This window comes from Cinclus cinclus, chromosome 3 (assembly GCF_963662255.1).
Source record: "Cinclus cinclus chromosome 3, bCinCin1.1, whole genome shotgun sequence".
Classification (NCBI taxonomy): Eukaryota; Metazoa; Chordata; class Aves; order Passeriformes; family Cinclidae; genus Cinclus; species Cinclus cinclus.
In genome coordinates, this window is record NC_085048.1 from 871,368 (window position 1) to 883,989 (window position 12,622).

Here is a 12,622-nt window from a genome sequence, read left to right on the forward strand (position 1 = left end):
TTTTGTTTTAATTTTCCTAGTAAGGAACTGTTATTCCTATTCCCATATCTTTGCCTGACAGCTCCTTAATTTCAAAATTAAAATAATTTGGAGGGAGGGGGGGGGTTACATTTTCCATTTCAAGAGAAGTTCCTGACTTCCTTAGCAGACACTTGTCTTTCAAACCAAGACAGAGCCCATCCAAGGGATGTCTCAGGAGCCTGGTTTTGTTCATGGGTGAAGGATTTCAACTCCAAGCGTGAATCACAGATGGATACGCATTTCCTTGGCATATTGCTTGTTGTGTGCACAACAGAAACAACTCGGAAGAGGTTTGGGATAGTTGGGACAATTCCCAACCTCCCAGTACTCCTGGGACAACCATAACGTTTCCCCCCTTAGCTCCTGGAAGTGTCTGGACCAGGGGATGTCCAGCCAGGCTCCCTCCCGCCCTCTCTATGCCCCATCCCTTGGGAAGTCCTTACTGGTGTACAGGAGGCTGATGGGTGGGAAGGAGGGCAGGTTTTGGCCTCGGGGGACTTTCTTCTCTTCGAACCCACAGGGGAGGCCGCTCAGGAAGTCCTTGCGCTGCTTGTTGAGGCCCAGCCACAGGTAGATCTCCATCTTGGCTTGGACTGTCCAGCCAGCGGGGCCGAACCCCCTCTTCCCAGGGAGCTGAGGAATGGAAGAGTTCACACGGATATCGGGAATATGGACAGACCTCTCTTGGAGCACCCAACCTCATTGGGGCATTGTGCTGCTGTTCCTTAAACCCAAGAATCCTTTGGGATCGTGACCCTGCTCTGGCTCTTACATTGTCCTCTTCCCACTGTGGTTTCCCTTTCCTTAGTCAGAAATTCTCGGGATTTACAGCTGGATTAAACATCTCCCTCTTTCCAAACAATTCCCACTTCCTGGGCTGGGTAAAGTCAGTGCTTCACCCTCCCTAGGAACAGATTATCACCCCTACCAGCACAGTACAGATCATATTTTTCCAATATTCAAACCCCATGAAAAAATGGATACAAGACTCTCATCCTGATCTCCCAAATTCCCTCTGCTTCTCTCCTCTTGTCTGCAGCTCCCCTGGGACAGACGGATCCTCACCTTGAGGAAAACTGTCTTCACTTTGGCGCAGTCCTTCCCCATCTCCTCATCCACGATGGAGTACAGGATGTCCTTAGAAGGGATGCGGGCATAAGCGATGCGCTTGTTGTTGCTCATCATCCAGATGAAAACATCGGGAATCGTGTGCTGGGGCTGGGAATGCCACAGGAGAGCCCTGTCAGTGCCCCAGTTCTGCCCACTGAGGTGCTGGTGGGGCTGGAGACCTGCTGGAGGAAAATCCAGCAGATGGCATGGAAGATGGATGTGCCTGCTGCCACACTGGAGGCAGCAGAAAATTTTTTAAGATTTCCTGTCTGAAAAGGCTGCTCAGAGCTAAGCCCATCAGGAAAGGAAATGGGATTTATGTTGGTTACAGTTTAAAAAATATAAATTTGGGCATAGAATGTTTTCCTCCTCTGCTCCTTCAGTGGTCTTGGGGAAAGGAGGGCAGCGGCCATTCCTTCATCCATTTCTAGGGAAGATGTTCCCAGTCTGGATAGGGCCCATCACACCTCAAATTTGGGTTTGGGTCAGGGCCAGGGAAGGCCTGGCTGTAACCAAAGATGGAGCTGGGAGCATTCCATGGGGAATGAAAGCAGGAGGTGGAACAGCTGCAGCTCCAGGGCCAAGAACCCCCACTGAGCCAGTCCTAAGTTGGAAAAATGTCATGGAATCATTTTGGAGCCTAAAGGGGCTCCAGGAGAGCTGGAGAGGGACTGAAGACAAGGCATGGAGGGACAGGACACAGGGAATGGCTTCCCACTTTCCAGAGGGTGGGGATGGATGCAATATTGGGAAGGAATTCTTGGCTGGGAGGGTGGGGAGGGGCTGGGCTGGAATTCCCAGAGAAGCTGTGACTGCCCCTGGATCCCTGGAATGTTCCAGGCCAGGCTGGACACTGGGGCTTGGAGCAGGTGGAAGGGACAGTGGAAGGTGCCGTGGGATTTCAAATCCCTTCCCACCCAAACCAGTCTGGGATTTGATGCGTCACCTTCCGGTTCCTGATTTCCCAGGGATTCACAGGATCCCTCCATGTCTGGGACTGGCTGAAATATCCCCAGTTCTGCTGTAGGAGGACCCAGCCCTGTCTCTGCCAGGGAAACTCTTGAATTTATTTTCTATTGGCTCATTCCCACCCAGGAGTGCACAGGGATCATGGGGTAGCTCATGGGTTTGGAATGGCTCCTTGCAGAGGGACCTCTCCTGGCCTTGGAGGTCTCCATCCCTCCATCCCTCCATGCATGCATTCATGCATCATCCATCCATCCCTTCATCCATGGATCCCCCCATGGATCCATCCACCCATCCCTCCATGGATCTCTGGACCATCCATCCATCCATCCATCCATCCATCCATCCATCCATCCATCCATCCATCCATCCATCCATCTCTGTCCATCCATCCATCCATCCATCTCTGTCCATCCATCTCTGTCCATCCATCCCTGTCCATCCCTCCCCTCCCTATCCATCCCAGCTTTCTGTCTCCATGAGGTGCCCCAGCCAGAGTCCCCTCTGTCCCTGAGGGATCCACCTCATCCGCCAGGAACCGCAGCTTCTGCAGGAAGTTCTGCACCAGCTTCAGCTTGTCCTTCATGGTGTTCCTCTTGACCTGGGAGCGCAGGGCCGTGGCCTGCTGGGCCATGTTCTCCTGCAGAGACAGTCGGGACATCAGGACACAGCCCGGACAAAGGAAAGGCATCACAATCCCACCAGGTTTGGGTGGAACCCATCAGACACCCTTTTGTTGACCTTGGCATGGGAGAGCCCCTGAGAGGGCAGAGACAGCCCAGGAAAAGATGGCAACCACAAAGGTGTCACCTGAGCTTGGAGAAATTTGGGGTGGCCTATGGAAGGAGCCTCTCCCATTCTCACCCAGCACTTGACCCTTGGAGCTTCCATGTGGACGTGTGGAATTTGACAAATTCTGGCTCTCAAGGATGCAGCTGGCCATGGAAGTTGGTGTCTGTGGCTGTGCCAGCTGAACAAGCCACCAGCTCCTCCTCCAGCTGTCCTGCACACCCATGGCAAGGAGTGGTGCCACCACACCCAAACCTCTGTCCCTGTGGCAGCTCTGCTCTGCAGAGTTCCCAAAATCACCCCAAACCTCTGTCCTTGGGGCAGCTCTGCCCTGTAGGGTTCCCAAAATCACCCTAAACCTCTGTCCCTGTGGCAGCTCTGCTCTGCAGAGTTCCCAAAATCACCCCAAACCTCTGTCCTTGGGGCAGCTCTGCCCTGTAGGGTTCCCAAAATCACCCTAAACCTCTGTCCCTGTGGCAGCTCTGCTCTGCAGAGTTCCCAAAATCACCCCAAACCTCTGTCCTTGGGGCAGCTCTGCCCTGTAGGGTTCCCAAAATCACCCTAAACCTCTGTCCCTGTGGCAGCTCTGCCCTCCAGAGTTCCCAAAATCACTCCAAACCTCTGTCCCTGTGGCAGTTCTGCTCTGTGGCATTCCCAAAAATTCCCCTTTCCAGCTCCTGTGTGCTCCCAAGTTTCTTTCCAGAGTCTGGTGGAGGGGAAGCATCAGAGGTCCAAGTGACATCTGGGACTTGGGTGAAACCCGAGTGGGCTTTGGGCTCCTCTGCTCAGAATTGAACCCCAAACTCTCAATCCACAGGGACTGGAAACCAGTGTGTCCATGGACCAAATTCCAGCCCCTGCTCAGGAATACTCCTCCACTCTTCCCAAAGCTTCTGTGAACAACCCATGCCACAGGGAACAATTGCTTCCCAATATCCCATCTATCCCTGACCTCTGGCAGTGGGAAAGCACTCCCTGTGTCCTGTCCCTCCAGGCCTCATCCCAATTCCCTCTCCAGCCCTCCTGGAGCCCCTTTAGGGAACGGATCCCACTCACCAGCTCCCGCATGCAGGATTTGAGCCTCTCCCGGTCCAGCCTCGTGCGGGATGAGTGGTGCTGGTCCTTGTCAGCCAAGGTCAGGAAGCGCCTGCGGGAAAAGGCCGGCAGGGTGATTCCCATGGGAACATTCCCCAGGGAGGTTCCTGGAAGGAAACGCTCTCAATTCCCTCCAATCTCCAACAAAGCTGTGGGTGAGAAGCTGGTTCACACTGCGGACTCAAAGTCAGGAGGGGACAGGAGGTGTCATCAGGTACCACCAGCCTGTGGAGGCCACAGGACTGAGGTTTTCACGCCTGCTTTGGGGTGTTTGGGGTGCAGATGGCAGCACCACGCTCCAGCCCAAGGCAAAAGATCCAGGATCGTGCCAGTGTCATGGAATGTTGTCCCATTGTCCCAAGGACAAGGCCATGGTAAGCCTTGCCTGCTGGGAGCAGGGACACGCACGGTGCCACCCTGCCCACGTTTCACTCACAGGCAGCCGCTGCTCAGCTCCTCCAGGACCCCTCGGAGCCGGCGCTCCGGGTGTGGCTTCTCCGTCTTGATCATCTCCTGCACGTCATTGAGCCCCTCCTCCTGCAGCGCCAACAGGGACAGCGTGAGGAGTGAGGGGCTGGGGGAACTCCCCTAATCCAATCCCACACCGAGGAAAACCTCGGCTGCTTCCCTGGAACACGTCCAGGGACCCAGCTCTGGGCGTTGGGAATGGTTCTGGTGCCCTCAAGGAGTGAGCTGGAGTTTGGAAGATCTAAACCCTCTTGGAGGGACCTGGCAGGGGGACCTTCCCAGATCCTGCTGTGACCCTGCCAATGTGGAGCTCTCCTGAAGGCTCCTTGGGAATGAATGGTATTTAATCATAAAATCACAGAATGGTTTGGGTGGGAATAATTGAATTCCAACTCCACTGCCACAGGCAGGGACACTTCCAGTACCCCAGGTTGCTCCAAACCATATGCCTTGGAGCCTGCACACCTCCCCACCCTCACAGGGAAGAATTCCATCCCAATATCCCATCCAAATCTCCTCTTTTCTGGTTTGTACCCACTCCCTGTGTTCTGTCCCTCCATCCCTTGACCCCAGTCCCTCTCCAGCTCTCCTGGAGCTCCTTTAGGCTCTGGAAGGGGCTCTGAGCTCTCCCTGGAGCTTTCCCTTCCCTGGCTCTGCCATATGAATGTTTCATCCCTCCAGCCCAGGTGACAAAGCCTCTGCACCCATTCCCTTTTGTGGGAACATTTGGATCTGACCCGCAGAATTCTCAAGGAGCTGATGGAATTTGGTGATCCCTCACTGGGAATTTTGCCCTTTCCAGGCACTGTCTGTCCCTGCTTTGCACCTCCTGGATGTGGCTGCGCCTGGTGCCAGCCCCGTGTCCCAGCTGTGTCCCCCCATCCCTCCACCCCTCCCTGTCCGTCCCTGTCCACCCCTGACCAGCTTGTCGGCGATCTTGTCCATGATGTTGGCGTTGTAGAGTCGGCGCCGCTGGTCCTGCCACCAGCTCCGGATATAGATGCAGGGCTTCTTCTCCAGGTAAGGCAGGTGGAAATAATTCCTGCAAGAGGAGGTGGGAGAAAAATTCTGTGGGGGTGACAATCGTGGCCTGGAAGAGCTCCCATCCCATCCCATCCCATCCCATCCCATCCCATCCCATCCCATCCCATCCCATCCCATCCCATCCCATCCCATCCCATCCCATCCCTCTCCCAGGAGGCAATGCCGTGGTGGGAAGGGGGGATGCAGGAGCTCAGGAGAGGAAGGGAGGCGGCTTCAGCTGCACCCTGCAATGTTGGAATTCAAAATGCAAGGAAATCTCAAAACATTCAGCCTATAAACCAAAGCTTAGAATTTAACAGGATTTGATTTGAAACCTTGGAGGAGACATCCAAACTTAGGTGCTAGAAGCCAGAATGTGGATTTGTAGTCTAAAGTGGAGACATGATAAATTAAGTAAAGTTTAGCATTTAGAGTTTAAGATATAGAAAAAAATAAAAGTAGTTACAAAAGTAACCAGAAGTTTTAGAGTGCAGCGCTGTAGGTTTGTGTGTCATAATGTGATTGGCTAAGAAAACTCACGCTGGAGTATGAGTCAATAAAATGAAATATTTCAGTATTGGGTTAGAAACAGAAATACTCTTGCTGGCAGTGTTTTATGGGCTAATAAACCCTTAAAAGGTCTTGTAATCAGAAGTCCCGTGAGTTCTGGGCCACTTCTGGTGGAGATCTGTGAGATGAACTCACCGTCCCTGCCTATGGAGAAGATCAGAGAAATAAACCGCGCTTCCTAAAGCAACCCAGAGGTTCCGACTCTGCTTCATCGGGAAAAATCCCCGCCAGGGAAATGTGATGTGGGAGCAATAAACTCACACTGCAGAACAGAGGCTCCGTTTCTCCCAAGGCCATTCCCAATGCCAGGCCCAGGATGCATTGGTGCATCCCATTCCTGGGAGGGTCCAAGGCTGGGTTGGAAGGGGCTTGGAGCACCCTGGGATGGTGGAAGGTTGGAACTGGATTATCTTTAAGATCCCACCTGAACCATCCTGGGATTCTGAAACCTCCCAGTTGCTCCAACCCCTGTCCAACCTGTCCATGAGGCACCTGGAAAGGGGAATCCTGCTGCACCTGGAATCACCAGGAGCAAAATCCAGCTCCAGCTCTTCCTGGGTATTCCCACCAGGAGATGTCAGCAGAGCCCTGTGGCTGAGGCCACCAGCTCCCAGAAGCTGGAGATTTTTGGAAAACCAGGGTGGGAGAGGCCCCAGAACATCAGAACTTGGGATTCATCTGGACAAGGAGCTGAGGAACAGAGTAGGGAATTCCAAGGGGACTTCACTGGATATTCCTGGAAAGAGGGAGGGAATTCCAGGGGGACTTAACTGCATGGAAACAGGGAGGGAGTTCCAGGAAGACACTTATCTTCCCTGGATATTCTTTTCCCAGTTGATTTAATCAAAGTGAATTTAATCAAAGTGAATTACATTAAAGTGAATTCAATTAACACAAATCTACTGCTAAACCTTGATGAAAATCCACTTTAAAACAAATCTCGTAATCTTAAATCCAATTATCTTCCTTATCCCAGTTCTTGGTATGCAAACCCAGACCTTGCCAGGCACATCCCACCAGTCAGAGGATCTGAACCTTTTTATCCCAATCTCCTGCCTGATGCATTTCCAGATTTTTCCAGCAGTTTTCCCATCTGGGATCTCGACATTGCCGAGGCCACCACTGACCCATGACCCCAAGTGCCACAAAAGGTGGACACACTGACCTGTCCGTGACCAGGATGGACACACTGACCACAAATATCCAGGGGAACACACTGACCAGTCCATGCCCGGGTGGACACACTGACCACTCCATGCCCGGATGGACACACTGACCACACAAATCCAAGTGGACACACTGACCAGTCCATGCCCAGGTGGACACACTGACCTGTCCGTGACCAGGGGCTTCATGGGCTGGGATGAGGAAACGGAGACCAGCTCTCCATCCTCACCACCATCATCCTCACTGGAATTCTGGAGCAGCTCCGACTCCTCTTCATCCCCATCCCCTCCTTCTTTCTTCCTTCGCAGGACGGGTTTGCTGGAGCCATCCACCTGGTTGCCATAGTTACCTCAAGGACAAAAAGAGATGGAATCGATTCTCAGGGTTCTAACTCCCAGCTCTGGGGTTGAATTCACATTGGCAGAAGTTTTCTCTGCTGGAATCACAGAGAACGTTGGGGTTTGACTTCCCAGAACCACATCCAGGAGCTGGAAATTAAGGAAGGGTGTCTATGCCCTGCTCCTGTCCCTTCTCAATCCCCTGGGAATGTGTTCCCTTCTGGAGCTGGTGTCTCCAGAGCACAAAGCCAGAATGGGAGAGGGATCAGCTCCACTGGCCAAAGCCCAGCAGGCACAAAATACAGGACATGGGATCCCACATCCCTCATGCCCATGGAGGAGCCATTTCCTGCTCCCCAAAGCCGCTGTGGCAGGGGTTGGAGTGGAAAATCGAGAAAAACCCCACTCCCAGCTTTGGGTTCTGATTTTCACCACCATCACACTCCCCAGAAAACAACCAACCTATGGTGACCTCAAAGTTAATGGGTTTGTCCCCAATCTTCCTGTCGATCATGGTGGCCTCCAGGAAGGCTCCGAAGAGGAAGAATTCCTCCATCTTCCCACTGCAGTTCTGCAGGAGAAAGAGATCCCAGGACTGAGGGCCAGGGCCGGAGGGAGAGACAGGTCCATCCCTTGGGATGCTATTTCCAAAGGGACCAGGAAGGTTTTGTCTCCCATCTCTTGGCTCTTTGTAGAGAGTGTTTAATTAAAGATTTAATAATGATTTTTTAAAGTTCAGTGTAATATTTTTTAAATTTTTTAAAAAATATTTTTCAATGTTTAATGTAAATCCTTAATAAGATTTTTTAGTCTTTAAATTAAAGATTCCATATCTTTTAGTTGAAGATAACCTTGGACTGTGTTGGGATCCATCGCCCCGGATCCAAGCTCTGGAGGGGCTTTCAGGCACGTTCAGGAATAGAATGAGTTCACTGCCACTGAATTGATCAAATCACAAAAATCCAGGAGCATGGATGCTCCCATGGAATTGGAATGATTCTGTTTCCAGGTGGTTTCATTCCCCCTGGCTGAGGAATAAATGAGATCCCAGGCTTCTGATTGAAAACCATCAGGATAAGAGTGGGAAAACTGGAATTAAGGGATGAGTTGCTGTCTGTGTGCATTTCCCACATGGAGAAACATCCCTAAGATTAGGAGATGATAGAAATCATGGAATAGTTTGGGTGGGAAGGGACCTTAAATGTCATCTGGTTTCATGAGCAGGGTCACCTTCCCCTATCCCAGGGTTCTTCAAGCCTGGCCTTGGACACTTCCAGGGATGGATCAGTCACAGCTTCTCTGGGAAAGCTGTGCCAGTGACAGACAGACAATGTCACTCTGACATTCCCAGCGCTCCTAAGGGAAGTGAGCACTGGAACGACCCTAAAACCTTGAATCCTGCAAGATTTACTTCTGTAGCCCTGCGAGACGCAGAACAGCTGCGGCAACACCCCAAAACCCTCGATATATGAGACCAAAGGTAACAATCCAATATTCCTGAGACCCCAAACTGCTCCCCTGGCTGCTGTGGGGTCACAGGGACACCTGTGGGGTCACATGGGGGACTTACATCGGCCACCGCCGTGGCCTGCTCCACCTGCACCTCGGTGGAGCTGTTGATCTCGGGGTTGGTGGTGTCCAGGATCTCCACGGCCAGGCCCAGCAGGAGCCGGGCGCGGAAGGAGACGCCCTCACCCAGGCCCTCGTTGAGCTCCTGGTGCTCATCCATCAGGGTGTAGTTCCTGGTGGAGCCGTACATGTTCACCCAGGCGGGGCCGAAGGTGGGCAGGAAACCTGAGGGGATGGAATGAGGAGGTGGGAAGGGGATGGAAAGGGAAAAGGGAATGTCCTGGCCCTCGTGGCTGGTGTCACTTTCCTGGTGTCTGTGTGGTGATACAGGCTGGGATATGTTCTTGTGTGTCCCTGGAAGTGCAGTTGCTGCCATCCACAGAGAGTTTTTAGGGAATCCCAGGATTCACTGAGGCTGGAAAAGCCCTCCCAGCCCATCCAGTCCCAGATGTGCCTGATCCCCTCCTTGTCCCCAGCCCAGAGCACTCAGTGCCACATCCAGGAATTCCTGGGACACCTCCAGGGATGGGCACTGCAAAGCTCCCTGGGCAGCCCCTGCCAAGGCCTGAGCACCCTTTCCATGGAGAAATTCCTGCTGCTGTCCAAGCTGAGCCTGCCCTGGCACAACCAGGCTGAGTGGAAGGATTTAAGTCTTTTACCTCAATCTCCTGCCTAACACATTCACAGGAGATTTTCCCAGCAGTTTTTCTGTCGGATCCCCGCACTTCCAAGGCCACCACTAACCCATGTCACAAAGTGCCACATCCAAATGGCTTTAAAATCCCTCCAGGGATGGAAACTCCACCCGTGCCAGGGATGAACAGCTATTTCCAGGAAGGAATTTTCCCAATATCCAACCTGATCCCACCCTGGCACAGCCTGAGGTCATTCCCTCTCCTCCTGTCCCTGTTCCCTGGGAGCAGATCCCAACCCTCCTGCTGTCTCCTCGTCTCAGGAAGTTGTGCAGAGCACAGAGGTCCTCCCAGAGCCTCCTGGGTTTTTTTTCAGGGAAATTTACAGGGAAGGCACTGATGGGAACTGGACAGGTATTCAGCAATTCCCCATTTTGAGGATCAAGGAAGGAGAATCCCCCATTAGTCCCTTTCCAATCCCATGTCTCATTTCCCCTATGTGGGAATAGGGAGTGTGACAAATGCTCGTCCATCCGTGCAACTTTTGGATGAGCAAATTGCTCCGGGGTGCCTTTGCTTTCAGGTACTGGCTGAAGGTTTGTGACGGGTCTGGGTTTTCAGGGTGTCGGTCCAGGAACCTCTCATATTTCAGGACATCAGGGTCTCTCCAGATGAGCACCAAGGGATTCCAGGGCTGGGGAAGAGCCTGGAAAACTCTTAGGGAACTCTGCTGGAGGAATGCCCGCACTTCAACTTTACCTTTGTCCCCTTCGTTGGAGACCTTCCTCAGATCAATGAAGTGGGTCCCGATGGCCACGTCATTGACCTTGTCCGAGTCCCGGATCTGGATCTTGATCCGTCTGCACAGCGGGGGAAACATCTCTGTGAAGATGATTTGCTCGTTCCAGAGGGGCTCGTAGCAGCTCTTCTGTATGGATGTCTTTCCCTGGGAATTGAGAAGGGATGGATATCAGACAAGGGTTGGACATCCCAAACTACCCCTCACTGTTGGAGTGTGTAAGAGAAACCTCTCTGAGTCCCTCAGAGAGAGAAAAGAAGGCAGGGATTGAATAAAAACCTTTAGATAAATTAAAATATATTAAGCTGCACAGATGTGAAGCACTAGTGTAAGTTTTAGTTTTAAGTAAGTAAGAATATACTTTAAGGGCCTTAAGAGAGTAAAAACCCCTAAAGCCTAGCTTAAAGTTCAGTAGCCCTAAAGCCTAGCTCAAAGCTCAGTAACTTAGCCCCAGACATAATAAAAGCCTAGCATAACATTGCTTGCATTTCCAGATAAAACAGATAGAACCATTTAGATGAATAGATAGAACTGTATGTGTAAATTATGTCTAAGAACTGACTCTACCTCTGTACTTTAGAATTAAGCTCTGATAAGTGTAGGAAGAATGTTTTAGAATTATGTTTTTAACTGGTTGGATGATTTATGAATAAAATCCCCTCTACTGGGGTGAGAAAAGAAGGAAAAGAAGAAATGGAAGAAGAAGAAAGAATGAAGAAGAAAAGAAGAAGAAGAGGAAGAAATTCCAGGGAGCTGCTGCTACTACTTCGGATTCTATGCCAGAAACTATTAATATTCTGAACTCTTTACCTTTGAGACCGATGTATTCCTGCAATAAAAAACTTCACAGCAACCAACAACTGCTCCTGTCTCTTTGAAGACCCAGGCCCATGAAAAACTCGACACCTCACCACCTGAGCCACCCATTCTGCCCTCTCCTGAGCAAGGAACCCACTTCCTCAACTGGAGAGGGCTCAAACCCATCCTGGAGAGCAAAACCAAGGTGACACCACACCCACCTCCATGTGCCAGGTGAGACCACGCCCATCCTGACCCACAAGGATGACCGAGACCATCTATGGCCACCTGCTGGTGTCACCTCCCACGGTCACCTACCGCATTCTAGCTTCTTTTTGCCAGGGTCGGGATTAAATGCACGAGAGATGGAATTTCTTGTTCGGGCTCAGATGTTTACTAATTGTTTATTAATTAATTAATTGTCAATTGTTTATTTGTTAATTTATTAAACTTGTTCTTGTTCGGACTCAGATGTTTATTAATTCTTATCTATATTACAGTGAGTTCCAGAGCACTTCAAGCTAACAAGCTAAAACTGGAGATGTATCTCTCTACAAGGCATCTTAAGGGCAAATTGTCCAATTAAGAAAAGCCACCTAAATTAATTTTTACTTTTTATTTTTACTTTTTATTTAAAAATATTTTTATTAATTTTATTGTTAATATTAATATTTTTATTAATTTAAAATTATTTTTACTTTTAACCTGTTAACTAATCACCCGTGGCTCACAATGAGGATTTTTCTATCCAATCACACCGTACTACCCAGACCCGTGAAGAAGAAGGTGAAGAAGAAGGACAAAACCTCCTCCGTAAAATCTCCATCTTGCTTTCTATATATTACTATATACTAAGACCTTAAACTCTAAGTTTTTCACCATGTGATATTACACACCTCTATTCAAACTACACATCCATAATTCTAGTTCTATCATTGAATTTTGGAAGCTTTTTCCATGGCCTCAGTTTGTAGGAAATAGATTTGTAGAGAGTTCTCAGGGCCTGACAGAAGGATCACGCAGTGTGCATCTGTATGCGAATTTGGAAATGAAAAATGCTGACTTAAAAATGTCATGGAATAAGACAAATATTGTTAAGAGAGAAATGGAGCTAAGAAAAAAGTTTCAAGGGATGGACTTGCAAATAAGACTAAATAGAAATAATTCTATAATAGTTCTATTAGAAATAGAATAGTTCTATTTGGAAAAATAGAACTATAAAATATACATTGCAATAGAACCCACGAAGAGCAATTTTAAATGATTGACTTTAAGGC

At 50.2% G+C, this 12,622-nt stretch overlaps 1 protein-coding gene across 3 annotated transcripts in view; it reads right to left on the reverse strand.

Moving 5' to 3' along the window:
- Window positions 1-12,622, reverse strand: part of OTOF (otoferlin) — an 82,411-nt gene that overhangs the window by 23,440 nt on the left and 46,349 nt on the right. For all 3 annotated transcript variants that reach the window (XM_062488362.1, XM_062488360.1, XM_062488361.1), the window contains 10 exons: window positions 10,508-10,694; window positions 9,118-9,341; window positions 8,010-8,118; window positions 7,375-7,558; window positions 5,371-5,491; window positions 4,418-4,518; window positions 3,943-4,033; window positions 2,621-2,737; window positions 1,087-1,239; window positions 465-654 (listed from right to left, as the gene is read on the reverse strand). In XM_062488362.1, coding sequence (XP_062344346.1) covers window positions 465-654; window positions 1,087-1,239; window positions 2,621-2,737; window positions 3,943-4,033; window positions 4,418-4,518; window positions 5,371-5,491; window positions 7,375-7,558; window positions 8,010-8,118; window positions 9,118-9,341; window positions 10,508-10,694 — 1,477 coding nt within the window. The remainder of the gene's footprint in view (window positions 1-464; window positions 655-1,086; window positions 1,240-2,620; window positions 2,738-3,942; window positions 4,034-4,417; window positions 4,519-5,370; window positions 5,492-7,374; window positions 7,559-8,009; window positions 8,119-9,117; window positions 9,342-10,507; window positions 10,695-12,622) is intronic.